Source organism: Neomonachus schauinslandi, chromosome 5, assembly GCF_002201575.2.
Source record: "Neomonachus schauinslandi chromosome 5, ASM220157v2, whole genome shotgun sequence".
Classification (NCBI taxonomy): Eukaryota; Metazoa; Chordata; class Mammalia; order Carnivora; family Phocidae; genus Neomonachus; species Neomonachus schauinslandi.
The window spans coordinates 99,968,006-99,992,443 of record NC_058407.1 but is presented as its reverse complement, the minus strand read 5'-3'; the positions used below and the strand labels follow the sequence as shown (position 1 = coordinate 99,992,443).

At 50.0% G+C, this 24,438-nt stretch overlaps 4 protein-coding genes across 10 annotated transcripts in view; 2 read left to right on the top strand and 2 right to left on the bottom strand.

The window, feature by feature from the left end:
* Positions 1 to 698: 698 nt before the first annotated feature.
* On the bottom strand, positions 699 to 2,397 carry TEX52 (testis expressed 52). Its single transcript, XM_021690416.2, has 2 exons — positions 2,326 to 2,397; positions 699 to 1,253 (listed from the first exon to the last, which is right to left on the bottom strand). The coding sequence occupies exons 1-2, from the start codon at positions 2,395 to 2,397 to the stop codon at positions 699 to 701; spliced, it is 627 nt and encodes a 208-aa protein (XP_021546091.2).
* Positions 2,398 to 3,081: 684 nt separating this feature from the next.
* FOXM1 (forkhead box M1) lies at positions 3,082 to 13,134 on the bottom strand. 5 transcript variants are annotated; one of them, XM_044914965.1, is made up of 8 exons: positions 12,595 to 13,134; positions 11,883 to 12,028; positions 10,309 to 10,500; positions 9,119 to 9,247; positions 8,362 to 8,406; positions 7,670 to 7,739; positions 7,309 to 7,484; positions 3,082 to 5,096 (listed from the first exon to the last, which is right to left on the bottom strand). In XM_044914965.1, the coding sequence occupies exons 1-8, from the start codon at positions 13,094 to 13,096 to the stop codon at positions 4,071 to 4,073; spliced, it is 2,286 nt and encodes a 761-aa protein (XP_044770900.1). In that variant the 5' UTR covers positions 13,097 to 13,134; the 3' UTR covers positions 3,082 to 4,070. The 5 variants fall into 5 exon arrangements, with proteins under 5 accessions (XP_044770900.1, XP_044770901.1, XP_021546248.1 ...); XM_044914966.1 differs by having other exon boundaries at positions 4,022 to 5,096; positions 11,877 to 12,028; XM_021690573.2 differs by lacking the exon at positions 8,362 to 8,406 and having other exon boundaries at positions 4,022 to 5,096; positions 11,877 to 12,028.
* Positions 13,135 to 15,414: 2,280 nt separating this feature from the next.
* Positions 15,415 to 21,820, top strand: RHNO1 (RAD9-HUS1-RAD1 interacting nuclear orphan 1). Of its 3 annotated transcripts, none has more exons than XM_021690598.2 (4): positions 15,433 to 15,489; positions 17,722 to 17,843; positions 19,624 to 19,839; positions 20,966 to 21,820. In XM_021690598.2, exons 3-4 carry the CDS (start codon positions 19,714 to 19,716, stop codon positions 21,563 to 21,565), a joined length of 726 nt encoding a protein of 241 aa, XP_021546273.1. In that variant the 5' UTR covers positions 15,433 to 15,489; positions 17,722 to 17,843; positions 19,624 to 19,713; the 3' UTR covers positions 21,566 to 21,820. The 3 variants fall into 3 exon arrangements, with proteins under 3 accessions (XP_021546272.1, XP_021546273.1, XP_021546271.1); XM_021690596.2 differs by having other exon boundaries at positions 19,624 to 19,881; XM_021690597.2 differs by lacking the exon at positions 17,722 to 17,843 and having other exon boundaries at positions 15,415 to 15,489; positions 19,624 to 19,881.
* A 1,701-nt stretch (positions 21,821 to 23,521) lies between these two features.
* The window catches only part of TULP3 (TUB like protein 3), a 60,913-nt gene continuing 59,996 nt past the window's right edge, over positions 23,522 to 24,438 (top strand). Inside the window, exon 1 of the mRNA XM_021690653.1 lies at positions 23,522 to 23,595. Within this exon, the coding sequence (XP_021546328.1) occupies positions 23,555 to 23,595 (41 nt within the window). The 5' untranslated portion in view covers positions 23,522 to 23,554. The remainder of the gene's footprint in view (positions 23,596 to 24,438) is intronic.

The window sequence follows — 24,438 nt, the reverse complement described above, 5'->3', positions numbered from 1 at the left end:
CCTTCTTTCTACCTTTCTGAGGGCCTCCTGCCCTTCCAGCCTTCACCTGGTTTCCGCACAAAGCCTTCCTGGGGGGATGCTTCAGCCCACAGCGACCCCTCCCGCCTCTGCATTTCTGTAATAACATCTGTTTTTTGTATAATGCTTTCATATCCCCAGTAACCCATTTTATCTTCTCCCATTGAGGGAGACGTGGTGTTTACCGTCCCCATTTTATCAGGGATGGAATTGGGTCCGGAAGAACTAAACAGTTTGCCAAGTCTGGACTTTAATCCAAAACTCTGACTATAGCTTTCAGCTCTTTCCATTAGTAATTGATATTCTTACAACACTCACTGTCTGTGTCACACTTTGGACACATAGGGTGCGTGGGCTTGTGTTGTTAGCTGCCCCTCCAAGCCTATAGGTAGGTATCTGCCTTTCTCAAGCTCCCTGGAGGAAGGGAATGGATGACATTTGTCTGTACCCCCAGGGCCTAGCAGGTGTTAAGCACCTAGGTGTGTCCCGCGCATTCTAGTGATACGGTTAGGCCACCTCCCCTGGCTGTCCTTCCCTTGCCTCCACACCTTCCTTCTGGCTACATTCAGCTAGAGCACCAAGAGAGACATCAGAAACAGGGACGAGAGAGAAGGGTCACCTGAACATGAGTAGGTTGTGTGAGCGCCCCCCACTCCAAGCCCCCGAGGAAGGAGCTCCTCTTACTTCTTGAAGTTCTTTGGGCACAGGATGTTGCCCTTGGTGTCGAGTGGAGGTGCCCTCACTTCGCTCCTCAGCTTGAGTTTCTCCAGCTCTCTCAATTCCTGTATCGTCCTGACAATCACCTGGTTCTTCCTGTTCTCGTCCACGAAGATAGGAGTACAGCAGATGAAGCTCAGGAAGCTGTTCTGACCCATCCAGGAGGGAGGGAGGATGGGGGGCTCTGCTGGGGGGCAGCCATGGGCCCTGGGGTCCGTCAGCCAGCGCCACACGTTGCTATCATAGGGCCTGTCGGGCCTGGTGGGAAAGGCGGCGGGCAAACGGCCCACATCAAGCCACGTGTGAAAGCCCCAGGTGTGCTGTGCTGCGTCCTTCGAAGGGTAGATTAGTCGGCGACGCACCTCAGACTTGACTTCCGTGCAGGGCGGCGGCTTCAGGGCCAGCCGGTGGTGGGCCTGCCGGGTGAAGCCGGGCCACTCCCAGGACTCACTGGGGAGGAGGAACTCACGCTGAGCCCACGTTTGGTGGGTCAGGAGGGGCTCGCTGGCGTGGGCCATCTAGGGAGAGACAAAAGGGAGCCTGGGGGACCACTCAGCCTCTGTCTCCCAGGAGCTGCCGCAGAGACAACAAGAGGCCGGCCTCCTCAGACCCAGGACTCTCATCAGGACCCTGGTGGCCTGGCCGAAAACCGTGTCTCCATTCCTGCCCTGCTGTCAGAAGTTCTGTCTGTTCTGTAGGGGTCCCCTGGGTTTCTCACCTTCTGCTCTCTCTCTCCCACCCCCTCTCCTCAGCCATCTCCCTGCCCTTCACTCTTACATTACCTGTCCTCTCCACTCTGGCGGCCATCCCCACCCCCTGCCAGGAACTGGTGCTCCTAACACGGTACGTCAGGCCTGAGGAAACTGTGAGGGGAAATGCCCCTTACTAAGCAACACGGAGAAGGAAAGTCTTTCTCCAGAGAATGCAGCCCAGGGGCTCTTCTCTCCCGGACTCGTCCTGTTACCCATTTCTCTGTCATCGGTGCATTTCCCTCACTTCTCATCCAAACACAAGCAAGTATGGAAAACACCTAGAAAGCTGGTTCCTTCCCTTTCCTGTGTCCCACCTCCCGTGAGATCAACAGTAGCAGCTATGTAGTGACACTGTGCTCAACACACCCGCAACCCAATTAAGCCTCATAATCCTTTGAGCAAAGTGTTGTTAACTGTCCCATCTCAAGGATGCAAAAGGCAAGACAAAATGAGGGTGAATGAGTCACCCAAGGTTGTCAGGTCAGTGAGTGGCAGAGCTGGGACTTGAGCCATCTCCTGCGCCACTCAAAATGCCTCCCCCTCCCTTCCACCCTAGGACTTTGATTCCAAAAACTCACCTGTCTCTTGGGCCCACTCCGCTGTCATTTCTCCATGACCGCCCCAGTAGGTGGGGCTGGGAGATGTAATAACCAGGCATCTCCTTTTCTCTGTTCTGAGCTCTGTGTTCACAATACCATAGGATTAAGAGAGGAAGACGGTAGGAGAGCTCTGGGCCAGACCTACTGACCAGAAGAAAGTACGGCCCACCCCAGGGGGACAGCCCTTAGCCTAGCAGGTGCAAACAGATAGGCTGTGGAGATGGGGCCCCACCTCCTACCTGCAAGAAAGGTTTTTGGACATGGGGTGGATCATTCCGCTCTCTGGGTTGTCTCTGTGGGCTACTGGCCATTCTTCTTGTGGGCCTGATTGCCAGGAGGGGCCGCTTTGTAGAGAAGACTTTCCTGGCAGCATTGTTTGCTGTTGGGGTTGCTATAGTGATGCTTCCTGGATGGTGACGCAGGAGGCAGCCCTTACCTCCCCCTGGGAGGGCTCATCAGTCCCTTGGGCCCTGGCTGCCTTTCAGGTGAGACAGGCAGGAGATAGGGCTCATATGTTTTTGGCAAAAGATGGTAACCAGAGGGGCTTCTGGGGACAGACTTGCCTAGGAGGGCAGGAAGAGAAAAGGCCTGGCTCCCAGGCCCCGGGTTGGGGTAGAGGTGGTCCTGAGGCACCTATAATTGGGCCCATCCTTCCCTACTGCTCCGGGAGGTGAGGGCCCTGCCCCTCTGTAGGCCTTTCCCTTACAGGGAGCGCTAAAGGGCCAAGTTAACCATCAGGTTGAGAGGTGCTGAAGAGGCTGGCCATGCAGGACCAGCCTGGGAGATCTGCCAGTTTCTGTGCTAGAAAGGATGTGTGCCTGTGCAGGATGTGGGAGGCAGTCCAGGCCCAAGCCCTCAGCACTCTCTATCACGTGCTGCTTCATGCTGGCTTCAGGCCTTACCTCTTCCGGGTCACCACCATCACATCGTCTCCCATGGCCTTCTCCACCCCCTCTGTATGCCTCAGGGACCAGACACCAACACGCCAGAGACCACACTTCCACCCTGGATTTTATTGACAGTTATGGTAGTGTTCTTGAGCTGGCTCACAGGCCTGTGGTCAGCTGGGGCCTAGGGTGGCTCTTGGCAAAGCTGAAGTGTGAGCTAAGGAAGCTAGGCAGGGCAGGGCCCCTTCAGTCTTCTCAAGCCTTGGGCCAAGTTCTTGGCAATGGCTAGTCTCTCTGGCATGATTAGGGACATTATCAGAGAAACGTCTCATGGGAGCACATCTAGGGACCCACATTCTTGGCTTCAGATGCATCCATTCCCCCACCCCCAATTCAACTCTTGACCCATTACAAAAGACCTTTTTACCGGGATTTCTTCTTGCAGGAAAGCGGACTTGGAAACATGGGGAGGTGGGAGGGAGGGGCAATAAGAGGGACCCTAGGAAGCCGACCAGCTTGTCTGGGTGCCTACAGTAAAGAGCCCTTGAGGCAGGTGTCCTGGGCCTGGAAGAAACCGTGCACTGCAGGTCCTCCCTTCTCTAGGAATTAAAAGCAAGGAACAGAAGCAAACTGAAACCCCTTGTCATCCTACCCACCTTCTGGCAGTCTCTAGATAATGATCTAAGGAAATAAGCTTACATTTATAATTAGAGGATAATTTGGAGAATATACACTATTTACAAGGGCCACCTGCAAGAAGCAGGGAAGGTGGGAGACTGCTGGGCACAGGTGTAAACAGTCTGGGGAGTTCCTAATCTCTTTTTTCCCTTGTTTTTGCTGTTCCCACCCTTCAGCTCCTAGCAGGGAGAGTGAGGAACCAGATTCTCTTGGGGAGCACTGGTGACACAGTGACCGGTCACCAGGACCTCGCTGCTTGCAGAGGGCTCAGTAGTGGCCATGGCGTGACCAGGCGACGTGGAGCTAGAGGAGTGGACGGTCCTGCCTGCTGTCCTCACTCCAGATGAGGCTTGGATGGCCCAGCCACACGAGCTCCTGGAAGTGTGGATGGCATGGGCAGCAAGGGTAAGGTCAGGCCTCTACCGCAGCTCAGGAATGAACTGAGCCCAGTTGATGCCGTCAGGGCCCAGAGGGTCCTCCTCCAGGCCAGGAAAGCTGATGTCCAGCAGGATCTTGCTGAGGCTGTCATTCATTGTGTCCAGAACCAGGCCTTCTGTCAGAGAACGGTTGGCAGAAAGGCTGGCCACCTCTGGCCTGGGGGACTGTGGCTTGGGGACTTCCATATCTGAGGGGGAGGAGGTGCTGAACGGGTCAGAGGTGAGGTCAAAGGGCTCCGAATTGAGGAGCTCTTGGGGTGAGTCAAAGAGGGGGATACTTTTCAGCGGGGTGGTGCTAAAATCCGTCAGCCCCAGGGAATCAGGCAGGGGGCCAAAGGCAGCCTGGGGGGGGTGTACTGGGCTGAAATCTAGCCCCCCTACTTTGGCTGGGGGTGTGAGCCTCCAGGATTCAGGGGTCACGGGGAGGACAGATTTGCTCGGGGTGGAGGAGATGGGCAGCATCTCCTTAATGGGGGTCTTAAAAGGTCCTCCCTCCTCCTGGGAGTAGCCAAGCTGGGAGGCAGTCTCAGAGGACTCTGCGGGCAAAGGGAGCTCTGTGGCTTGCTGGGAAGCCCCAGGGCCCTCGGAGAAGAGGAGCTCAGGCTCGTCCAGACAAGGAGGCAGGAGGTGCTGTTTCCTTCGAGACCGGCTCATCTCCCTCCCCTCCCTTCGTTTAATCACGAGCATTTCTGAGACACACCGGGCTGGGGACTTGAGCCCACTGTAGGACTTCTTGGGCCTTGGAGTGGGAGAGTGGGACGAACCCTCCCAGGAGTGAGATGATTCCTCTTTGACAGACAGGCATGGTGAGGGCCACTCCTCCAAGGGTGGGCTCTCCACTTTGATGGGTCTCCCCAAGGGTGGCGTTTCCTCTCCAGGCTGGGTTTCTTCCTCCTTGATGGACTGAACTGGAAGCAGAGGAGACAGTCCTTCTCCAAGCAGGAGTTTGTCCTCTTGCGCAGGCCCTGTGGCAGGCAGAGGGGCCACCCCCTCCTCGGCTAGCAGCACCTGAAAGGAAAGCAGGGGTGCGGTGAGAGGGAGCTTTCCAGGCCTTGATGCTCACCCCAGTCACCAGGCGGGACACAAGGTCATGACTAAAATAAGCCACATGCTGGTACTGGTCCTCTTTTTTGTCTTTTTAAATCTTACAAACTATGAAATATGAGAATATATGATGAAGGTGGTAGTTCAATTCTGGGAGTAAAAGGTAGAGTGTTGTTTTAATATGGCGCTGGTATAATTAGTACCCAGCTGAGACCATAAAATTGGATGCCTGTTTCATACCACATACAAAGACTTCAACAGAAAAATTAAAACCATACGAATCCTGAAAGAGAATCTAGGAGGCTACATGTACAATCTGAGGGTGGGGGGTGACCTTCTTAAGCAAGACTGGAAACCCAGAAGCTGTAAAAGAGAAGAGAGACATCGTTGGCTATATAAAAACTTAAAATCTTACTATGGCAAGAGATTCCATAAACAAAGAGACAAACAATAGAAGTAATATATATATATATATATATATATATATATATATCTCTTCAGCACCAAAGACAGAGTTTAATATTTTAATAACAAAGAACTTTCACATATTGTTATCAAAACCTCATAGAAAGATGGGCCATGCCCCTACATAACTATCTCGGTGAACCATTCCAAGTGACCTAACATGATGAGAAGGTACTCACACTTATCGATAAGCAAAGAAAGATAAAATGAGACAAGGAGATTTCATTTACACATAGCAGATGGGAAAATAGTTCAAAGACTATTAATACCAATTGCTGGCAAAGATATTGGTCTTGTCACATATTGCTGGTAGAAATGTAAATTATTGTATATTTTTTTGGAAACCAGTATCTAGCAAGATTTAATAAAATGGAAAACACCTTTCCACTGGGCAATCTCATGTCTGGTTTTCTAGCCCACAGAAATAAAAGCACTTGTAAGAAAGGTACCTGCAAAGATATTTATTGCTGTGTTGTTCGTAGGGCAAAAAACCCAGAAACAAAATGTACCCATAAAAGTGGAATGCTGGAAAATTTATGGCTTAGCCACACGGTGAAATATTGTGTGGCCATTAAGAAACAATGAATTCGAGCCAATGCCAAGTGACTTGGAAGAATTTCCCTGTGGCAGGAAAGTGTAGTGTGATCCCATTTTGAATGTTCTGGGTGTTATATGTCCATATATAAAATGGTTATGGCTGTATGTGTACGTATAGTACGTGAAGAGCAGGGATAAATGATGAAGGCAAGCATACTACGTTGTCAGCACGGGGTATCACGGGCAGCAGGGGGATGTGAGTTAAGGTGGGGGAGGGCAGGCAGAAAGATAAGGGGGAAAAAAAGATTGCAAATAAAACAAAAACAGTATACGTGCTCTAGTCACATGGATACATTTAGGTAAAATTACGTATGATGGTATGTATTATTTTATGTATATTTAAAAAATATTTTTTCAATTAAAAAGAATAAAGCAAACCCAAGTCTCTCTAAACTCCAGAGCCTAGGCAAGGGAACCCTTTTCTCTGCTTTGTTATCAGTCGGCTCTCGCTCACAAATCCTCTATAGCGTTAAGTCCAGACTTGGTAGCTCATCACGAAATGGTCTTAACTTCACCCTCCTCACCTTCTCCTCAAGCTAGGCCACTGATGCTCAACCAGGGGCGCTATCCCCACCCTCCTGCCCCCTAAGGGACATCTGGCAATGTCTGGACACATTTTAATTGTCACACTGGGGGATGCTCCTGGCACCTAGTGGGGAGAGACAAGGGATGCTGCTAAAGATCCCTCAGCGTGTAGGACCGTATCTGTCCACCGCCAACAAAGAGTTATCCAGCCCCGAATGTCAACAGTATGGAGGCTGAGAACCCCTGAGCTAGACTGATCCAATCACTCTACCATTACTGGATATAAACTGGCATCTCCTGCCTCCATGGCACCGCCCATTAGAATGCTGTTGCCACACCTGTTTGCTTACCCAAATGTAATTCTTATAAACTCATTAAGTATCCATGGGCTTCTGACATTACTTACACCGTAACCCAAGTTCCTTTTTAGCTCTTGAATTCTCCTTTGTCATACAAAGGAAAATGCCTTGTCTACCCAACTAGATTTATAAGCTCCTCCAGGAACATTTAGCAGAGAGCTTGCAAACCATAGATCCAACACTTTTAATTGACTGGAGTGTCTCGTCAGAGGAAAACGGAAGCCACTCACCTTGGGCGCAATACGGACTCGCTTGCTGTGGCGGGCAAGCTCTGAGCTCATGAGTGAAGCTGCCAGGGGCAATGGCACCTTTACCGAGGGCTGCAACACCAGTGACTGGTTCACTGGGAACTGGATGGGTACCAGGTACGAGCTGACCCGTGGTAGCAGCGGCTTCATCTTCCGCCCTAGGAGGACACGGGAGAGATCAGGAGCAGGGGTCCAGGGATCCACCCCTTCCCAATCCCAGGAGCTCTGCTCTCCTTCTCTGGGCTCAGTGCCCTTCGAGCTGGGCCCAGACTCCTGCAGTCGGGTTGTCTAAAACACGCCCCCCAAGCAAGGACTAGCCTGATGCCCACTGTCCCATACTAACGTGCGCCCAGTGGGAGTTCAGTTTTGATGGTCACGTTCCGGCGGAGCTCAGGATTGGGTCGTTTCTGCTGCTGCTTGTGGCCGAGAGGGAGAGAAAGAAACCTGGGTTAGCGAGGCAGGGAGAGAAGGCAGGAGAACCCGCCAGTGGCTCCGGGACCGTGCACTGAGCCAACCGACGGCCCAGAAAGAAAAGGCCGATCTGGGGCAGATGCAGGTGAGCCCTGTCTCCAAAGCCTGGTGAGTGGGAACAGGTGATGGCACGCAGACATATGACGGCAGGACAGTCCTACCACCTCATCCACGTGTCCTCACCACCCCCGGGGGATGCTAAAGCGTGGAGCTCTACGAGCGGCCGAGAAAAGCCAGGCAGGAAAGGGAGAGGGAAAACTGCCTCCTGCCAGGCCTACGCCATGCACTCGAGGTTGCCGTCTGGCACGAAGCCCGTGGCACGTCCTCTGCCACAGCATGCTCTGCTCCGTGCACTGTTGTCGTGCCCGTCGAGGGGGAGGAGAAGTGGGCAGGAGCTGGGGCGGCGGCCGTCAATTTCCTTACTCCCGGGGGCTAGGGGTGCTCTGCGTTTAGGGCCGGCAGTCACACAGCCGCACAGGCTCCCTTCCCCTGTCCACTAAAGCCATGCTGCACAGTGAAAGGGAAACAAGGCCAAGCCCCGGGCCGGGAGGAAAAGAATCTTACTGATTCCAAGTGCTCAGGCGATTGTGGAGACCCTGGGTCCAGTGGCTGGTGGCGGTCAGGCATTGTGGGAGAGAAATGAGATGAAGTTACCACCAGCGTGGTCAGTATGCCCGGGTCGGGAAAAACAGCTAGTGCTGTGGGATGCTGAGGGCCACGGGGGACGACTTTCCCACCCAGGGGAACAGTTAGAGCTAGCAGCCACCTTATGGGCACTTTGAAATCCCCAAACTTCTGAAAAGATGTTCTGGTGGCTCAGTTTCTGGTCTCCAGGCTGAAGAAGGGCTCTTGCAAAGCAAGGGTTTCTAGACTTTCTCTGTAAGAATCACCTCAGTGCTCGCTTCGGCAGCACATATACTAAAAGAATCACCTCAGAGGCTTGTTAAAAATGCATATTCTTAGGCCCATCCCAGACCCACTGAGTCAGAAGCCCCCAAGAGCGGCGTCTGGAAAGCTATATTTTAACAAGCATCCCGGGCAATTCTTACCCACAAGGCACTTAGGCAAACACTGTCCAGGGAAGTTGTCTATTTGGATCAGGGCAGCCCTCCCCAGGGCCTGGTCTAGCCCAGAAGTGTGTCATTCGGTGTGTGTCAACTGTACTTAATTCAGCTAGTTTTACGCAGGTGGTCTCTGGGCTGGCTGGCTTCTAACTCTGCCCGGGCCAGATAAGATCATCACAAGGAGGACTTGTTTCCTTTTGAGATGGATATTATGATGACCAATTCTGGCCCTATTTAGATGGAACCAGGATACTCACCTTGAACACCTGGTCCAACGTCAAGTAGCGATTGGCACTGGGGTGGATAGTCCAGAAGGAGACCTTGCCATTGGCAGATGTCTCCCGAACAAACATGTCGTGGAGGGAAAGGTTGTGGCGGATGGAATTCTGCAAGGAGAGAAAGACAACTACTTATCAGCTACTTTAGCTTCAGAGTCATCCCCTTTGATGTTTCCCCAGGGGACATCAGCCTCAGACCTCCCCCACTGTAGCCAGCAGTGTCCTCATGGTCTAGGAGCTGGCAAGCTGGGCCATAAAGCCATCAATCCAATGGCTGGTGGTAAAGAAAAGACCCGGATGGCTGTCAGCGGCTAGGAAAGAGGACCGAGACCATGAAGCATTCGGTAGCAAGACAGGTGAGTGAAAAAACTAAGAAACTAGGAAATTTCGTTGAGGTAAGCATGTGAAGAGTTCTATTGTGGGGACGCCTGGGTGGCTCAGCCCGCTAACCGTCTGCCTTCTGCTCAGGTCATGATCCCAGGGTCCTGGGATCGAGCCCCACATCGGGCTCCCTGCTCAGTGGGGAGCCTGCTTCTCCCTCTGCCTGCAACTCCCCTCTCTCTCTCATAAATAAATAAAAACCTTAAAAAAAAAAAAAAAAGAGTTCTACTGTGGAGGAAACAAAACAAAAATACCCTCGCTTGGAGCTGCGCCTCTGTCAGAAGACCAACACTGTGGCTCTGTCAGGGTAGTGTGAGTGACAGTGACTCCAAGGAACCTCAGTGTCCCCACGAGTACAATGAAGAGAACGTCCCTGACTTCTGGAGAGGACATGTGACATTAGAGGAGGTGAATCTTGGATCACGAGGCTCACGGACAACATTTTTTTGTTCATTAAAACCTTTCATAAAGCTACTTAGTCACGGCAGCTGTGGTTCAACGGAGCACAAGAGGAGGCTCAGTGCTACCCTGGACAGTCTCTCCAAGACCTCTACCCTTAGGGACCTCAGGGAGGGACCAATGAAGTGGCTGCAGAGCTCCTGCTGACCATCTTGCCTGGAATCGGCAGGATCAAGTCACGTCCAAGAAAGATACAATTGTTTACGGTTCCAGCTTTCTTTGCATTTAACTGTTCCTCAGAGCACCACACACAAAGGGCTGCACATCTGCGCGGACACACTGCTGGGCCAGAGTGACCTCGGCGTTCGTTGCTACGGGTTGCTATGTACCTTCCAGCCTGGCTTGGCAATGTGCTTGAAATAGGGGAAGTGGTCCTCGATCCAAGTATAGATGTCTTTCAAGGTCATGCGCTTCCTCTCGGTGCTATTGATGGCAAACTGTATCATGGCCATGTAAGAGTATGGCGGCCGCTCAGACACAGAGTCCTGCCAGGATGCTGATGCTCCCGGGGGCTCCTCGACCTGAGGGTTATGAGAAGCCAAAGGCAAGGAGAAAAAGAAATGACATGGAAGAGTTCATAATGCCTGCCCTGGGCCCCCAGCAAAGAACATCCCCCAGAGAAACCTCTTAACCGGCAGAATTGTGCTAGAAACCTACTCATCTGAGACGACTAGTCCATAGAATAAAATTTTAGGATTAGGAAGCATAGCGATGATCTAGTCCAGTCCCTAGACAATGTGGAGCCACTTCTCTGTCATTGTTCATTTTGTTGAATATGTTGTCCCATCATAAGTGGAGGTCCAGTCTGCTAGTAGAAACCTCTCGGGAAAGTTTGGGTGTACATTAGGATTGTTAAAGCATTGATTTTATCCTAAAACCATACTCATTTTTCAGAATCAAGAGACCAATGTCTTCGTCTGCTTTCTACTACTGATGTGATGTGAATAAACCGACCTCTTTTCAGGGTTTGTATGAGATAGATACTCTCAAGAGTATAGGACAGACAAATGTCTGCAAAACATACATCTGGCTAAGTCTCAGGCAAAAAGCTGATCAGTCACATTTGAAAAAACTGAGCTCTGGCCTGCCTGGGTGGCTCAGTCAGCTGAGCCTCTGACTCTTGGTTTCAGCTCAGGTCATGATCTCAGGGTCATGGGATCAAGCTCTGGGTTGGGCTCTGTACTCAGCTTGGAGTCGGCTTGAGATTCTCTCTTTATCTCTGCCCCCCCCACCCCTCCACTCGCTCACTCTCTCTCTCTCTGGAATAAATAAATCCTTTAAAAAATACATAAAAAATTTTAAAAACTGAGCTCTAACTTTAGAAAGTGCACAAGTTTTAAGTTTTACTTATGCACACATCCATGTAAATTTTCACTTTTTAAAGGCTGCAATGACTGATTTAAGGGTATATGCAACAATATGGCAATACTGAAAACAACCCCAGGCCACATAGTTGGGTCAAATCGAGTTTGATTACCGGGGAAGTATTTAACATTCACACCTAACTCACTTTATTTGCTATTAATGTATCTTCTAATAGAACTATCTTGTACTCTATCTTATGCTCTAACCTTTCATACTGTTGGGCTGCCTCTTTAAGGCTCAAGTGGCTTTCCCAACTAAGATCTCTTCATCATTTTCTGAGTACCTGCCAAGGGCAGAGTACTAAACTTAGTGCTCATGGAATACTGAGTGAGTCAGGAGCATCTGCCCTCGAGGAAATTTCACAGATGGGGCAAAAAAGATTCCAGGCAGAAAGGTAGCTCAAACGTTATGCAGATCGCACTAAGTGAAGTGCTAATACCAGAACTTGGAAATTCTGCTCCAAGGTCACTTGATCCATTTCCCTTCTTAGAAATTCCCTGCACTGGCCCTGACTCCCCTAGTGAGAAGTCACCTTTACCTGACTCTGCTCCAGGTGACGATTTTCCTTTTCCTCCATCTCTTGCTTGATGCTGCTGGAGCCCAGTCCATCAGAACTCATCTTTCCGAGCCACTGGATGTTGGTCAAGCTGCTGTCGAGAGTGCAGCCTGCTGCCTCGCCTCCAGCTAGAGGGGAAACAATCCAAGATGCGACTTAGCTGCCTGATCCAGTGTGTGCCAGGCCCATCAAAATCGGAGGTTGGGGAGCATCTCTCCGAGACCTCTACCCGTAGGGACAGGGATCGCATGCTGAATCTATTGTGGCCCTCAGGTACTCTGCCCCATTAAGGATTTCAGGAGAAATTCAGGAGAGATCAGTCAAGGCAACCTTAACAAAGAGTTAGTATTTGCACAAAAAAAGTCACTTTTCCTCCTCATGCTTCAGTTTTCTCCTTTATTAAAATGGAGAAAGATTTCTATTTCCTTATACGGTCGATGGGGAAGATAACTCGCAAAAATAAACAAATCCTTTCCTAATTTAAAGAAAGTAAGAGAAATGCTAAATTATAATTTGGGCACTTTCAACAGCGCCCAAAGGATCTGGGTCAAGGATTCAGGATGAAGACAGACAAGACTTTCCCCTGGTTCAGGCTAGGTGCCTGTCTGTTAAGTATCAACGTGACGGACTGCAGTCCTTGCCACCAGAGAGGAAAGCCTGGGCTCCTCATCCCTTTGCCTTGCAGACCACATACCACAGCTCTCCCATCTCTGCCCAGGAAGGGCTCCAGGTGGTCTAGGAAGATTCACATCCCTAGCTGCCGGCTTTGGTCCCAGGGTCTCGGTGACCACTTCTGTCCTCTTGGGATCATTGCTGGTTTGGGCTTGAGGCTGGGGTCCTGGAGGGCGAGTGGGGGCTCCCCCACAGCTGATGAGGATGAATTTGTTGGGCCCACTGCTGCCACTCTCTTTTCCTTTGGCGGTCAATGCTGTGATGATGCTCTGGATATTGGCATTGTTAGGGACGGCCACCACTTGGGTGTTGGGCATGGTGGGGTGGTTAATGATCTTGATCCCAGCTGGAAACTTGCAAGAGTTGGACTCTGCCACCTCCTTGGAAGCCTGTGCTTGACCAGGCTCTTGTTGGGCAGGGGGCCTCTTAGGTTCCTCTCCTGATGTTTCACCTGGGGCATGTTGAACAGGAAGGGGCAGCCTCCGTCTTTTGAGAATCAGTGGCCGACGGGGGCTGGTTTTCATTATGAATCTGTGCTTTCACGCTCCATTGAGAATCACAAGCATGGGCCCTGGAAAGTGCAAGGAACAGCAGGATGTCAGAGATTTGTTAGGCTGAGAAGGAGGTACTGCTAGAGAGAGGCGTTCCTCTTTCCATGACCAAAAGCATGAGCCCACAGGCCCAGGTTAATGATCCCTGGGCCTCTGTAAAGACCTCAGACAATAAGGGGATGAGTTCGATGACAAAAGAAAGCTAAAACTGAAGCATTTCAAAAGGGGAAAGCAGGACTGGGTTGAAGGTAGGTCAACACGGCCAAAGGTCTTCGGGAAGCTTAAGAATGTTTGGCTACAGAAATGAGTGGGACAGTTAAAAAATGTGGAAATTTCTATTATTGCTTATTATACTACAGATCACTTGCAGTGACTCTAGGGACAGGAATGCTGGAATTGAGGACATTTAGCAATTTGAGGAGTCCAGACAAAACTCTGATCCCGTAATCTATTTTATGATTGATAAAGGCTGTATATTTTTACACCATCTTAGTCTATAAATAAAAGGATCAGTGCCCATGGAATCAGAGGAGAAAGGCAGATTGCACTACCGCTCCCCTGCCATCATCTCCTACTTCACAAGACCTCAGAGAAAACGGAAACTGCTCTAGTCAAGGCCCCTGGGGCTATTCATCTCACAGGCTATTATCCTTGCACTGGCAAAAGAAAGAGTACACTTTTCTTTCACAATTTGCAAAATATTTCTATAGTGACATTTTAGTCCTTGCGTGTGTTTATTCCTACTTTAACTTTCTAAGCATGTTATTCGAGTCCTTGATTTCTCTTCCAGAACCAAGACTATAATCCTTATCTCCTGACCAGTAGAATGTGCTGTCATCAATATGCTAAGGTGGTTCTGTCATGTTAAGGAAAATAGTTTTATCTTTAAAAAAATAAAATGTGTTTGTTGGGTGCCTGGATGGCTCAGTTGGTTAAGCGTCTGCCTCCAGCTCAAGTCATGATCCTGGGGTCCTGGGGTTGAGCCCCACATTGAGCTCCCTGCTCAGCGGGGAGTCTGCTTCTCCCTCTGCCCTCACCCCGCTCTTGTGCTCTCTCTCTCTCAAATAAATAAAATCTTTAAAAAAAAATTCGTGTTTGTTGATTTTAATAGATACACGGGATACTCTGCCATCATGTAAAATTGTGTAATCCTATTTAAAGGTACTTTGACAGAAGAATGGGCTGTCTGTGTTAGGACATCCACTATCCCCCTAAAAATGACTGTCACAGTCTGATGACATTTGCCATCTGCTTAGAGTTCATAGGCTCTCTCCACTCTGCCTCCTCCCTTTCCTTTATAACTAGGTTTCCTCTACTTTCAAATCTCAGTTTTATTTCTACCTCTTATCTCTTCAAGCCTCCCCCCGCCCCACCAATGAGTAAATACTATTATTCCTTCCCCAACCCCAAAAGGTATCTTCCTGGTCTAAGGCTTAATTTTGCTTTCAACTCTGATCAGTCTCTTCCTATCACGGCCAACACTTTAAGCTAGGGGACTTCCAGAGTGACCCCTCTGACACCACTGCCCATCCTGACCACGGAAACTTTGCAGGTTCTCGGAAAAAAGGATAAGGGCCCTGGAAAAGGGTGGAGTGGAGGCAGTGCGGCTCAGTGGTGAGAGCGCTTGGGAGCAGGGGAGGGTGTGGGCAGGTTTGTCTTTGACTTAATGCAGAATAAGCTCAATCTTCATGCCAGCCACGGTCTGCCTAGAAAAGTAGGCCACCCCAGCAGCCCTCCCGAGGTTGTGGGCAGGGCGCAGAGGTCAAACTTCCAGGGAAGGCCAAGAGGTGGTTTGAGAAAGAAGTGAGGACAAGGCCAGGAGGTTGGCCGGATGCAGAAAAAGTTTGCACCCTCTCTCAGCCCTCATTCCCGTGTGGCCCCAAACCTCCACTCTGGTACCGCGCCCTGCTGCTAGACCCCCTGACCTCGGCGCCCGAGCCCGGGCTCCCTGCCTCTGCGGGGGCCGGGGCTTGGACTCCATTCCTCCGCCCCCCGCTCACCTCCCGACTGCAGCCGCCGCCGCTGCTGGGCTGTGGCTCCAAGGGCGGGCTCCGGGCTCCTCCAACCTGGGGGCCGAGCCAGGGGCCCGGACAGAGACTCGCGCCAGGCCGGCCGGGTCCCCGGCGGTGCGGGAGGGGTGGGGAATCCCGGGGGATCCCGGGAGGGGAGGGGTCCCGGGCCGGGGGGCCGGGGGTGGGGTCGGGCACCGGAGCTTTCAGTTTGTTCCGCTGTTTGAAATTGGCGCCGGCGGAGCGTTGCGGTCACGTGACGGAGCGTCGCCAATCGGCGGCCGCCCTTGTCTCCGCGTTCCTTGCTCGAACGCTGCGGCGGCCCAGGGGAGCGGCGGCCGGGACGCCGCCGGGCGGGTAAGGCGGGCCCGTGGCCGGCTCGTGGGGAGGGGGCGGCCGTGGGCGGCCGGGAGGGCGCAGGAGGGGTCCCCGCGGCGGGCGGCGGGTGGGGCCGGCCGGGGCGGCGGGGAGACGGCCCTGCCCGGGGCCGGCGCCCTCGGCCTGCGCTCCCTCGTGCGTTCTGGGTCGCTTGCCTGAGCCCTCCCCCGGCGCCGCTCCTCCCGCCTCCCTCGCCAGCTTCTGGCCTTTCTAAAGCCTCCCCGGCTTGGCTTCCCTACTTGGGGGAAACTACTCCATTCCCCTCCAACTAACGATCGTCTGGCCGCCTCGACTAGTCGACCGGCGTATCATGTTGTTTAAGCTTCCTCTTAAAAAAAAAATTCCACGCCATGATAATACTTTATTAACTTGCTCGGCACATTTTGTTGAGCACCTACTATGTGCCAGGCCCTGCTAGGATAACAGTGGTAGGGGAGGTTCTTTCCTTACTCTGTATACAGTCTAATGGGAAGAGAGGAGACAGCAGACAGTTTTGAAGAATCGAATAAGCAAAAGGAGAATTATAGCTGCGAAGGGATAAATTAGAGGTCATTGATAACTGACTGTCTACAATAAGATCTTGCCTTCGGTAGGTCAGGAAAGGCTTTTCCGGACGGAAGCTTGTTTTGAGGTCTGATGCTTTTGTGTAAAGAAGGGAGTGAACCCCGCAAAGCAAAAGGAAGAAGATTGGGCTGTACAAAGGCTGAAGATTATCTGGGAGTCAGAGCTGAGAGGACCTGAATAGAGTGTGGTGTGAGATGAAGCTGGAGCCAGAGGAAATAGGACCTTAGCCATAACTGAGGGAGTTTGGTCCTTATCCAGAAATCAACAGTTTTAAGCAGAAGTGAGTCAAGATCAGATTTGCATTTTTAAAAGGCTCCTCTGCAGGGGCTGCTGGAGTGGATTAGGGTAGACCCGTTTAGGCTATTGCAATACTCCAGACCAGAACTGTTGGAACTTGAAGAGTGGTGGGGAGAGAAAGAGAGCAAGAGAGGGGCCAAAGGGGCATTATTGAAGACATACTTAAGAGGTAAGATTGTCAGGGCTTGGTGGTGTTGGATGGGGACAGAGGTGGGACATGTCAGGGTTTCTGGCTGCATAACTAGATGAAGGATAATACCCCGAGCAAGGGCCTTGCAAGATAATCACCTGTGGAGCGGGTGCAGGGGAGATGATCATGAATTCAGTTTTAAATATGTTGAGTTTGAGGGTGCCTGGGTGGCTCAGTTAAGCGTCTGCCTTTGGCTCAGGTAATGATCCTGGGGTCCTGGGATGGAGCCCCCCATCAGGCTCCCTGCTCAGCGGAGAGCCTGCTTCTCCCTCTCCCTCTGCAGCTCCCCCTGCTTGTGTGCGCTCTCTCTCTCTCTCTCAAATAAATAAATAAATAATACCTTAAAAAGGAAAAAAAAAGATATTTGGAGTCAACTGGAAAACTTAAATAAGTTGAGTTTAAGGTGCATTTGAGACATCTAGTTGCTGTCAAGTAGGCAGTGGCTATGTGGGTACTGAGTGTAGAGAATTCTAAGCTGAGTGTATAAATACTTAAGTCATCCACTTGTAGATGTGAGCCGATCATTGCCTAAGAAAGGTGTATAAAGTAAGGAAAGCTCCAAAACACAGCCAGAGGGAAAGGTTTTACAGAGCAAATGGGACTGACCTGCGATTATAGCATAAAGAGAATGGATGCAGATATATATATAGGTTTGTATGTTTGGTATCTGGAAAGTGAGTTTATTTTCTTTAATGTCTCCTACGTTCTCTGTGAAGTAGGAAATAAGGTCATTTGTTAAGAGGGAAGGGGAGTTCTAAGGTTTTAAGAAAGTGGAAACATCTTAAGATAATCTGCGGATATTGAGTTGATGAAGGGAACATAGTAGGATTGCTGCTGAGCAGTCATGTCTATTGGAGGCTGGCTAATGTCAACACTCACTGGAGGCATTGTTACTGCTGTCATCTCTCCACTGGATTCCTGCAGCAGCCCTTTAACTGGGTGCCCTGCTTCCTTTCTCCGTGCCTGCTGTCTCCAACCCACCTGTTCTCACAGAGCGCCTAAAGTTCTCATTGTAAAATAGAAATGTCGCTTCCCTGTCCAGAGCCTTGCTGTGGCTTCCTGTCACACTAAGAATAGTTAAGTCCAGAGTCCTTAACCTTGCCTGTGAAGCCCTGTGTCACATTAACTGTTTCTCATCTGCTCTCCTTTCTTCATTTCAGGTCTTTGCTCAAATATCACTTTTTCAGTCGCCTTCCCTGACAGCTCTCTCTAAAAGAGCACTGAGTTGGCTCAACCCCTTATCCTGTTTGGATTTTCTCCATAGTCACTTCCCAACTAGGATGTAAGTACCACGAGGGCAGGGATTTCATTTTGTTCTCTGGTATATATTTCCAGCACCAAGAACAGGGCCTAGCACTGCGGGCACTCAGTATTTGTTGAATGGCTGAATGAACGAACAAACAGCTGTGTGTACTACCTGTGTTCTCCCTAAAAATGATTTGTCCTTTCTTCCTTCTTTACCTGTATCTCCACTGCCTAGTGACAGAAGTCAGAGTATGTTACTTTTTATGGTTGACTGACTGAATGAATCATGAATGTGTGGTGGAACCAGTCTGCCCTGTTGTGGGACTTCGCTGGATGCCAGCTGTACCTCCCGCGCACCTCTCCATTGCACGCAAACTTCTATCCCACCCTTCCACTTGAAGCTCTTACTAAGTCGATCTGGTTACTAGAGTCAATGGACATTTTTTTCACTTTTTTCAGCCTGTTTATTACTCCGGGTCCTGTTGATCCTGCTTCTGTGTCTTGCCTCCCATTTCCGCCAACACAGCCCAGATTCAGGCCTGATCATTTCTCACTTCAGTAACAGAGTAACCTCCTAAAACTGGTCCCCCTATTTCCAGAGTACTCCCTCTCCTTCCACACTGTTGCCAGGATGATCTGTCTAAAAGACAAAAACAACCAATTAAGACATTTATGGAACAATTGAAAATTTGAACATGTCTGGATATTTGATAATATATTTTTTTATTTGTAGGAGAGAGAGAGCACAAGCAGGGGGAGCGACAGGCAAAGGGAGAAGCAGGCTCCCCATTGAGCAAGGAGCCTGATTCGGGACTCGATCCCAGGACCCTGGGGTCATGACCTGAGCCGAAGGCAAGACCCTTAACCCTCTGAGCTACCCAGGCATCCCTGGGTATTTGATAATATTAAGGAATATATATATATGTTGTATTAATGGGGATGGCATAATGGCTGGGAATATTCATCTTTTCTTCATAATAATATAGGGGTAGGGGAAGTGGATAAAGGGTGTGGATGGATCGTGATTGGCTATGGGCTGATGTTGGAACTGGGTGATGGGTACACGGGGGCTCATATTATTCATTCTCCTTTTGTGTATGTTCAAAATTATATGGAGGGAAAGTTAAAAAAAACTGTTATCATATCGTTCTGCTTGAAAATCTTCAGTGACTACTTAGGCTAGAGTCCAAACACCTATGGTACACCTGCTTTTTCTGACCTGACCCTGACACCGGGTCCAGCCTCTGGGGTCTTGCATTTGTCTTTGCATACTCTGTGCCCAGCTCCATGGAGCCTGTGATACCTTGAGTTCACAGTCTTGTCTCCGTGCCTCTGTATGTGCTGTTCCTCAGCCTGGAGTGCCTTGCTGTCTCTGCTCTCTGGCTTTCCTTATCCCTTCCGTACTAGGTTAGGTATCACCCTCTCTAGAAAGCCTCCCCTGGGGTGAGTGGAAGCATTCTTCCCATTATCGGAATTGTCTGTCTCCCTCTGCTAGCCTCTCAGCTCTTTGAAGATAGGGACAGTCTCTCTTATGTGTCCCTGCAAGCGCTTGGCACTTGATAAATGGTTGTAGAATCTTTAAATTCCCAACACCCAGCACGGCACTCAACACGTGCTCGATCAGTGTGCGTTGGATGAATGCTGTTGACCAGGAACTACTGTGTATTTACTTGGTGGTGCAGGGATAGAAGCTGTACTCCCCAAGGTGTGGAGGTAGGGGTGGTAGTTGATAGTAGAACTGGTTGGCAGAGGATGAGCAAGAGCTGGGGACAGAATCATCAGAATTGTCTCCCAGCTTTTGTTTTTTTTCTCTGCAGGCATGGGTTGGAATCGGAGCCTGAACCCGGACCTGACAACAACCAGCATCATGTGGTTACTAATTTTAACTGCTCTTCATTCACCTATTGATGCCTCCCAGAAAAAAACGCCGCCAGCCTTCCCAGAAAGCCCAGCTGCTATTCCAAGAACCACCACTGGAGGGCCCCAAACACCATTATGGCTCTCCCCAGCTTACCATCACCCACACTAGACAGGTGCCCAGCAAGCCCATTGACCATAACACCGTCACTTCCTGGGTAGGCCATGGGATTCTTACTTTGACTTTTGCTCTGTTAGCCTTCGTAGAATGCTGCCTCTTCTGCCCCTTAAACCAGGGCCTCCAAAGATTCATGGGAGCAGGGACAAGAGGCAATGTATTCTTTCTGTCACCAGCCATCTTCTCGGGGATATCTTCTTTTCTAAGTTCAAGCTGAGGCAAGGGCTGGTTGGAGTTGGAGTCTTTCCCCCCACATTCTTCTTAAAGAGTTCAGTATAAAAGTTTCATTATTACTCGGTAGCTCAGTGAAGAAGCCAGATAAATGGCCGAATGAATAAAAAATGAGAATGTTCCCCAAGAGTCACTTGAGAGGTAAACTATTTAGCTAGGTACTATATTTATAGTTTAAGAGAGTGAACCTGGAAAAAACCCCACAGAAATGGCATGTCGTATTTTGACAGTTTCAAGGCCCTAGGAAGAGAATATAGCCACTGTCAGGAAAGTGGTATAGCCAGAGGGCCAGACAAAAGCATAAACTTCACATAAGAGTGCTTAATATATATAGCTTGTTCAGGATTGCTTGGAAGAACCATAATACTTGCTTTGGGATTGTAGAAGAAATTGAAATGTTAGAATCCCATGGATGAGAAGAGGAATGAACACTTACTGAGGACTCGCCATGTGTCAGGTCTTATGCTAGTTGCTTTCCATACATGATCTCACTCCCTATTCTTGCACTCAGCATTCACTCTACAGGGGGCCTTCTTCGTGCCAGGCACTCTGCTAGGTGCTGGGCATCAAAGGTGAGGAAGACTGCTGGACTCTGCCCTCAAAGTTTAAAGATAAACAAGTTGCAGCTGTATGGTGTGATAAAGCGAAGGAGGCATTGTCCCCTTTCTTACACACAAGGAAACGGAAAGCCAGAGAGATCGAATTACTTGCCCAAAGCTCATATCCCTTTCTTTTAATATCCCATTAGACAAATACTTTGTTTTGTGTCCATTACTGTAGTGGGCCCCCATTTAGAATTCTGGTCCTTGGATATAGTTTCCTCTCTCAGGTTCGTTCGTACTTGGTAGCTGGCTCTCCTCACTTCTTTTTGGTTTTTGTTTTTAATCCTAAAGGTATCACCTCAGTTTGATATGACAGCAGAAAGCTGGTTCCCGGTGAACCAGAAATGTCATCATCGAAACCAGGCAAGACATGCAAGTCGAAAATCTACCACCTCCAAGTTCCCACATCTAACATTTGACAGTCCACTGTTTTCCTCTTGTTCAGCCACGCTTGGGATCCCCTTAAGCAGGGAATGCCCCGGTCAATCAGAAAAGCAAATTTCCGGAAGGCCCTTAGTTCCAATGCTCAGTCCTCAAAGCTGTGGGGAAGTGTCAGCACATGCGCTTCAGAACTTACCTTATGTATTCATTCCCCCTGATATCCAGACCCCAGAGTCATCGTTTGTGAAGGAGGGGCCTGTTCCCCCAGGTCAGAGGGAAAGTAGCCTTCCGAGCTGCTCCTTCCATGCTAGTACTCCCAAGAGCCCAGAGCCTGGGCCTGTTCTAGTTAAAGACACTCCTGAGGAGAAGTATGGGATCAAGGTCACATGGAGGAAACGACGCCACTTGTTTACTTACCTCAGGGAGAGAGGGAAGCTGAACAAAAACCAGTTCCTTGTGAAAAACTCACTGGATTTCTCCGGCACCAGCAGTCTCAAGAAATTTTCATAAAGTTGCTAAAGTACTTTTCTGGTTCACAGGAGAGTACATCAGGAGAATAAAATGGAAATAGTACCAATAACCTCAGTAGAAAAAAAGATGTTTTAACCAGAACCTTGGAGTCGTAAGGGAATTCAGTTCCCAGATTTGCTTTTTAAGATGTCTTTTCCTAAAAAGTTTTTAGTGTCATAAACAGTTCATATTTTTCTTAACATTAACTGTCTAACATTTTAAAGTATCTTGTAGTAACTATTTAAAATGTATGTAAATAAATGATTGCAGAAAGGTTTTAGAGAACCCTGCTTCTGATTACCGATCATGCAGCAATACTGCCTTCTCCACAAACAGTCTTTCTACGTTGTTTTTTTTAAAACTACTAGTTAATCCTCTAATCACCTCGTCCAAACTAATTCATTCCACACTTTTGAGTACCAACTCTGTGTCAGGCTCAGCAGCAGCTTCCTTTATGACATGATGGACAGGAAAAATAAAAGCAAACTCTGTGACTTTGTGGCTGAGCTGCCACCTCTACAACCTTGCTCATCTGCTAAAAGGCCAAGGTGAGGAAAGGCAGCAAGCCCTGTTTCACTGAATACAGTGGGGTTAGGGGCGATAAAGGGGACATAGATAAGTTACTTAGGTTTGTTGTGTTTTGGTTTTCTATTTCCATTCGAAGAAGTCTGTAAATGCCAAATAGGGTGGGAAAATGATTTCTTGAAATGTATGTAATTAAATATGGGAACTTTTCAGAGAAGACTACTTTCTGTAACTAGAGCAGGACTGCCCAGGCAAAAACTGTCTCCTTTGCCCTTTGACCAATACGGATAGCATCTCTTTCAACTGTATCTGTTCAGTTTTAAGAACCTACTCTGGTCTAGCCAGAGCTAAACAAGCAGGGATTATTCTGTTTATTTCATAGATGGGAATCTGAAGCCCAGATAAAGGACTGTGTTTAGGGTCACACAGGGAGTGGAGGCTGACACTTTGAGACGATGCTCTGCTCTCCTAGCTTGTGCCAACTTCTGTGCCTCTTAGAAAGGCAAACCCAACGTGGAAACAGCTGACCTCCGAATGCTATAAACACAACATGCGATAACTTTTGCCAGGATGTTTTGTAGGGGTTACAATGATATGTGTAAATTGGTGGTGAGAAAGGAAGTGGAGACAAGATTTATTGGAAACGAGAGTATATATTTAGATGGCAAATCTCATGGGATATGGATGTTTGAAGATCGACCATAGGCCCGTATAGAGAGGTAAATGGGAAAGGTTCTTAAAGTCTGTAGAATTGGTCTAGCAATGCTCTAAAAAGCTTGGGCTGGAGTAGGGGAGGCTGAAGGAGTTTTGTGCAGTTGGAATGCGAGACCAGATAACTATGAAAGATGCATTTAACGGCGGATGACTGCTGGAGAGGGTACGGGGTGCTTCCCAGAAGTCTCTGGTGTCGGGAGGGGCCGGATTGTGAGGGAGCCGGCAGAGGTCTGTGAGTGGGTCCTAACATTACAGACCTCTGGAAAGCACTCTGGGTGGTCTCTGGGTACAAACGTTGGGGACGCGGGGGAGGCCGCTCCGTGGGTGGCGGTTAGGGGGATGGGCCGTTCCTCCGACGAACTGACTTCCCCGCCGCTGGGAGCCAACGCAGCTGTAGCGAACACATCCCTCCGTCCTCCGTCCCCCGCCCCGCCCCGCCCCCCTGCCCCCCAGCGGCTCCATCCCATCCCCGAGACGCGCTCCAGGGACCCAGCCCTACCTAGCGCGTCACCAGAGTTCGGCGCAGGCGCCTTTAACTCCTGGCGCCTCCGCCCCCTAGAAACCCTCCCGCATCGTCGGGCAGCAGCAATAGCCAATGAGAGACGAGCGACGGGCACGAGGGCCAATAGGCGGTGGCAACAGTGCAGGGTGCGGTTGCTAGGGGGCGGGGCCCGGCCGCCTGCCAGACTTGCCAGCCTAGCCCCGGCGCCGGGGGTTCTGAACTTGGTTGCCGCTTCCTGAGCCGCGGGGATGGAGGCGTCGCGCTGCCGGCTCGGACCCCGCGGGGACAGGTCCGAGAGGGGTGGTGGCTGGTCTCGTCTCGAGCGGGGCGGAAGGACGGAGTGAGACCGTGGCGGTCCTCTGGAGCTTTGAAGAGAGGGCGGTGGGCTCGGTCGGGTCGGGAGGGACGGATTTGGCGGCAGGAGGCGAGTCTTCTGTCCTCCACTCCGCGGTGGAGGATCCCCTTTTTACCGGTGAGCGGGAGGAGGCAGCGGCTCTGCAGCCTTCACCGAGAGCAAGGACTTTGTGTTCAGGTCCTTGCTTGGGAAACTCTTGGGGTTTTCGTTACGAGCTCGTCTTGCTCTCTGTGGGCCTCGCTTACTCAAAATGCGTTAGCCCTGCTCCTCACGCACCGCCCGGCAGTGTCATAACTGAGGTGGATGAAGTCTTTCCCGGGGGTGTCGAAGCGTAAGGTTCGGGGTGATATTTAATCATTTGCTCTAATGCCATTGCTTTTGGCAGGCGGTGGTGAATTTTGGAACGGAGTCCGAGGGCCGAAAGTGCAAAACTAATCTTTTGCTTCTATCTGCTTTATAGTAATTCTATTTAGGATTGTTCGTCTTATTTGCAATGTACCGTACCCCTTGTTTGCGCTCCTCTTTTCTGCCTCCGCCAGAGGGAGAGCCTGGGAAATAAAACAATCGGAAATCTCAGTCTGTCAATTTCTTGTTAGCTAGGTTAATGAAAAGTTAAGGGGGAGCGGCATGAAATCATTGGCTTCAAACTTTGGCACTGTCTGAGGATTGAAATCATACACGCCAGCAGTATTCCCCGCTTTTTATTCCATTACCATGGCAAATAAAGATGTAGCCTGTAAGGATTTAGTCTATTTATATGAGTAGATATTTAAACAA

Bases quoted from the DNA above. Each gene is read 5' to 3' on its own strand.
- TEX52 (XM_021690416.2), bottom strand. From the start codon at position 2,397: ATGGCCAGTAGCCCACAGAGACAACCCAGAGAGCGGAATGATCCACCC. The intron at 1,254-2,325 runs GTAGGAGGTGGG...GTCTCTCCCTAG, and splicing joins TCCAAAAACCTTTCTTGCAG to ATGGCCCACGCCAGCGAGCC.
- FOXM1 (XM_044914966.1), bottom strand. From the start codon at position 13,096: ATGAAAACCAGCCCCCGTCGGCCACTGATTCTCAAAAGACGGAGGCTG. The intron at 9,248-10,308 runs GTACATAGCAAC...CTCTCCTTGCAG, and splicing joins TTGCCAAGCCAGGCTGGAAG to AATTCCATCCGCCACAACCT. The intron at 7,485-7,669 runs GTTAGTATGGGA...GTGTCCTCCTAG, and splicing joins TGAACTCCCACTGGGCGCAC to GGCGGAAGATGAAGCCGCTG.
- RHNO1 (XM_021690597.2), top strand. From the start codon at position 19,714: ATGCCTCCCAGAAAAAAACGCCGCCAGCCTTCCCAGAAAGCCCAGCTG. The intron at 19,882-20,965 runs GTAGGCCATGGG...TTAATCCTAAAG, and splicing joins ATAACACCGTCACTTCCTGG to GTATCACCTCAGTTTGATAT.